At 28.0% G+C, this 4,918-nt stretch overlaps 1 protein-coding gene across 1 annotated transcript in view; it reads right to left on the bottom strand.

The window, feature by feature from the left end:
- LOC102582099 (uncharacterized) overlaps positions 1 to 3,929 on the bottom strand; it is a 6,877-nt gene extending 2,948 nt beyond the window's left edge. Inside the window, exons 1-2 of the mRNA XM_006355199.2 lie at positions 3,537 to 3,929; positions 1,902 to 1,981 (exon numbers count right to left, since the gene is read on the bottom strand). Of these exons, the coding sequence (XP_006355261.1) occupies positions 1,902 to 1,981; positions 3,537 to 3,833 (377 nt within the window). The 5' untranslated portion in view covers positions 3,834 to 3,929. The remainder of the gene's footprint in view (positions 1 to 1,901; positions 1,982 to 3,536) is intronic.
- Positions 3,930 to 4,918: the final 989 nt, after the last annotated feature.

The following is a 4,918-nucleotide window of genomic DNA, read 5'->3' as shown; positions in this document are numbered from 1 at the left end:
AATAATAATTCAATATGGGCAATTTGGAAATTGTATAAAAGAATTAAGGGCAAAAAGGTAATATACTTGGTCAACATAAAAGGGCTTTTAAGTTAAAAAAAAAAAAGCTCCCCCCCCCTAGCTTTTAGCTTTTGGCTTAAAATAAGTCATTTTTGACTTAAAATAAGTCACTTTGATAATTGCCAAACACTCTAATAAGTCAAAAACTGGCTTTTAAGCCAGTTTGACCAGCTTATAAGCCCATCCAAACAGGCTCTAAGTGTTCGGACATAAACTCTATGCTATATTATTTTCAGAAAGAAAAAAATCCTTCTTACGTTGGAAGCGTATTCATCAAATTTTTGCAACACGTTATTACATTTGAGGTAATCTTATGAAATATTTATGATAATTATATAATCATCAGATTTGAGAGTGAGGAAAAAATAAATCTTTTTTAATAAGTAGGGGAGGAAGAAACCTGTCACTTTAATTGTAATTTGCATTTGATAACTTATCAGTATCGAAAATAAAATAATGATATCATCCTCTTCTCCAACATGAGCAGCCCAATCTGATAATTTCATGTATTTGTATTATGCAGTTTTCATTACAAGTCATGAATTGTTGATTTATATTTTTTGCAACAAAATATTTTATTTGTGAAAATATTTAAGAATCTTCTCATAGAATTAATTAACAATATACAAAAGGTGCTCCTTAAACAGTAGTCTTAGGTTATGTATAATATGGTATGTAATTAATTCCAATAATAAGGTAAGTAAATATTTATAATCAAATTTTGAATATCAAAGATATCCAAGGAATATTCAATATGATTTTTCTTGCTTCATGAATACAATGCATTTAGAATTGTTTGAATATAAGATGCTGTTTCAAAGTAACAAAATATGTGGAATAAAAATGTCCTTAGTTGACAGTTTGGTCCATAAATGCCTTTAAAGTTAATAGTTTAGTAAAAAAAAAAACGCTTTTATTATTGTATTATTTAATGGGTTAAAATGTATTTTTCCAAATAAATAAATTATTTCTTCTCATTTTAAATGCATTCTATTCTTAATGATGATTTTTTTAATTAGGAAATGTTTCTCCTACTTCAATTCGAAAAATATTCGAAAATGAATTTTTTTTTATAAGAAATTATATATTTATATGTAATGAAAGTTAATGACATGATTATTATTAGGGCATATAATAATTGCTAGAGGGCATTCTGATAAAAATATTACTTTTAAAAAACCATACTCTTATTTTTTCTTTTAAAATCTCTTTAACTAATAAATAAGTAAGAAATAGTCTTTTTTTCTTCTTAATCTCATTTTGAGAATTAAAATAGAATAACTCCATATACCTTTTTAACTGATAATATAGGTCACATATATAAGATCATAGTAATCCGTCATTAATTTTCATTTTGATAACGATAATTTTTTTAATAAAATAGAAAATATTTTTATTTCTTATATTTTCCGAATTGAAGTATGAGAAACAATTTCTAATTAAAAAAAATCATCATTAGGAAAATAATGTTTTTTAAAAAAAATAATACATTTGTTTGGAAAAGGATATGTTTGACCCATAAAGTAACACTAATGACATTTTTGGACCAAACTATTGGCGGCAAATATATTTTTGGATCAAACTATCAACTGAGGATATTTTTAATCATTTTACATAGTTTAAGGACATTTTTGGATCAAACCATTAATGACAAAGATATTTTTGGACCAAGCTATCAAGTGAGGATATTTTTGTTCATTTCACATAGTTTATAGACATATTTTACGTTTTTCCATAATGTGGAAAAATAATTTAGTCCAAGCATAAAAATTGAGAAAAAAATGATTAAGAGGAGAAAAAGAAAGAGGAACTAGAATTGAACATTGAATTGGAATATGTACCCATCAGAAGAAGCAAAACGCGCTGCAAATTTTTTGGGCTTAGCCTTATCTCCATATAGTGATAAGCCAGCATTATAATCCTGCAAAATCATGTTAATCAACCTTTTTGAGTTTAAACATAACATATTTTCTCATTAAACAACAAATCAGTCCAATATTGAATATAGTTACAAGCTTTTGATTGATTGGGAATTCTTCCTTCTACTGTGCACACAAGTTTTTCCAGTTATATGTAAGTTTACATGCTTAATAAAATTAATAATTGAAGACCCAAGTGAAACATAATCCAAATAAGCTAACAACCAAAAGAATGTCCTGTATCACATGCTTTCAAAGGTTTTACTGTACACCATCAAGTCATTTACACCTTGCTTGGATGGTTGTTACATGTTCCATAGTCTAAATACAATATTTGTTTTGATTATTATTTAAACTTTATCATATCATATCATTTAAATCCATTGTTAGATAACGACAAAAATTTCTATTGTACCTTAATATTATTTTTTTCTCATTTTTGTCTTTACTAAAGTACTACTCCATCTATTTAAAAAAGAATGACATTCTTTCCTTTTTAGTCTGTTTCAAAAATAATGACCTCTTTTTTTTTTGGTAACATTTTAATTTCAGCTTTCCACGTGACATGTTTAAGGCCACAAGATTAAATGACAATTTTGTACATTTGACGTAACTTTAATTTAGGACCACAAAATTTAAAAATCTTATTTATTTTCTTAAACTCCGTGTCAAGTCAAACTAGACTACTCTTTTTGAAACGGATGGAGTATTTACTTTCTCTGTCTCAATTTATATGACACATTACAAATTTCGAAATTCAAACACGTTTATCTTTGACCGTAACATTTTCATATCTCTTAAATATTTTGAATTGTCAATTATAATGACTTATGGTAATTTTTAAGCAGTTTACAAATATATAATTTCATTTAAAAAATTTGAAGACTCCATGAACAAATTTTCGATCAAACTCAAACTGTTTGACTCTCGAAAAATGAAATGTATCACATAAATTGAAACAAAAAGAGTAATAATTATATTTTATCATTTATATTATCTTTTCATAGTCACTCTAGCTTGTACCATACTTTTTTGATAGGTTATTCATTCAAATTATTGATGTCTGACATTATGTAACGACGAAGAACAATTATACAATCTAACCAAACGTAGTATTCATTAAGACAATAAAATACATTATAAAATAATACGTAACAAATAATAAACAGAGTGTATAGAAACCAACCAAGGATCATTGTTTTATATTAGGCATGAATTGATAACAAGGTGAATTCAGAGGCAGAGCCAAGATTAAGAAATTAGGAGTTCTAAATGTCCTTTTTAAAAAAAAAGAAAAAAGAGTGGGGTTCAAAGCTTCAACTCTAACGTGAAAAACATTTTCACGATCTCTCTCTTATCACTGAACCGTCAATCAATTTCAATTATATATATATATATATATATAATTTTTTAATATAAATACACTATCTACAAAAAGGTATGAATTTATCGGAACCCACGAACCTCGACCTAGATGAATTACGTACTACATATTACATAGTGATAGTGTAAAAATCCTTATCTGGTAAAAGGGGCAAAAAAGGGAAAGCAGCATACCTCAGGCTCGGTGAGGTCCTGAAATTCCGGTGGAACACGAATAGAAAAGCCGTCGCCATAGAATTGGAACCAAGACTTAGTATTGGCAATACCTGAAAGAAAAGTATTCGAATTGGTTTGGGCGTCAGATTTTGGAATTAATTGAGAGAGGAATAAAGTAGAACCACTGAGGAACACTCGTCTTCTCGAAACAGAGTTAGGTTGTGCACACATTGAATTGGGTTTTTGCAAAGGTTTTGGTGGGTGGATAGACACGGACAGGGAGAGGAGCGTGGACATGGCCATGGCCATCACCATGAGAGGGTGAAGTTGGGGATGCTATGCTATTACATGGTTGCTAATGGTTTAGAGATAATGTGGGGACACCTAACACCCTTTCCTTATTATTACTATAATATATACTAGTACAATAGATCTATCTTATTTTTTTGTTTCAATGACACACACAATCAATTGATTTTTCTATTAATTATTGTAATTTTTAATATTTTTATGTAATTTTTGAAAATATATGTTACTCTCTTTGTGTTAATTTATGTGGTATTGATAAATTTTTTTTATGTCTTATCAATTTTGAAGTTGTTAATTATTATGCCTTAAATACTTTTATGTCATTTTGAAATGAGAAAAGACATAAAGTCACTATGAAGTTGTCCCAAATTTTAAAAAATATATCTTAATTTTGTGGGTGTCCTATTACTCCATTGAACAACTTCAAAATAGTATGTATACCCTATTTTCACCCAATACCACTTATACAAAAATATTTTTAAGTCACACACTAATAGTCACTTGCCATGTGTTATAAGTAACTTTTAATTATTTTTATTTGATTTATTTGCTTTTCTTTTTCTCTTTCTTCTTCACCTCAACTTTTGTTCCATTCCCTTCATCGTTGCCGCAACAGTCGTCAATCCCGTTGTGTCGGATTGAAGCATTTGGACTCTCTAAACCTATCTCCTAGTTATTATTTATTGATTTATACAAAATATTTGCCTTTTTGGAAAATTTTGTTTCATGTTCTTTGTTGGTGTCACTTGCAATGGACTTTTGCCAACTTCTTTACACTTTGCGTCCTATAGCAGGCAACATTCACTTCTGCCTACTTGCTACCATCAATTAATTTATTTATGAAAATAAATATCGTCAAATAATCAAAATTTGAAATTTAAATTACAACCTTCTCCAACTCCTTACTCCCAAATCGAGTTTCCCATAGTTTTACTACTCTCAAATCCCAATCTTGATTTGTAGGAGGAAAAAAAAAATCACTGAACTAATTTGTTTCTTTTTTTTAAAAAAAAGAAGAAGAATAAGAATGAACACACTAACATTAGTTTAAAAAAAAAATGACCAGAAAGGAAAAAAAAAAGAAAAAAGAA

The sequence above is a fragment of the Solanum tuberosum genome, unplaced genomic scaffold (assembly GCF_000226075.1).
Source record: "Solanum tuberosum cultivar DM 1-3 516 R44 unplaced genomic scaffold, SolTub_3.0 scf00188, whole genome shotgun sequence".
Classification (NCBI taxonomy): Eukaryota; Viridiplantae; Streptophyta; class Magnoliopsida; order Solanales; family Solanaceae; genus Solanum; species Solanum tuberosum.
The sequence above is the reverse complement of the archived record's forward strand: the minus strand, read 5'-3'. Positions and strand labels throughout refer to the sequence as shown.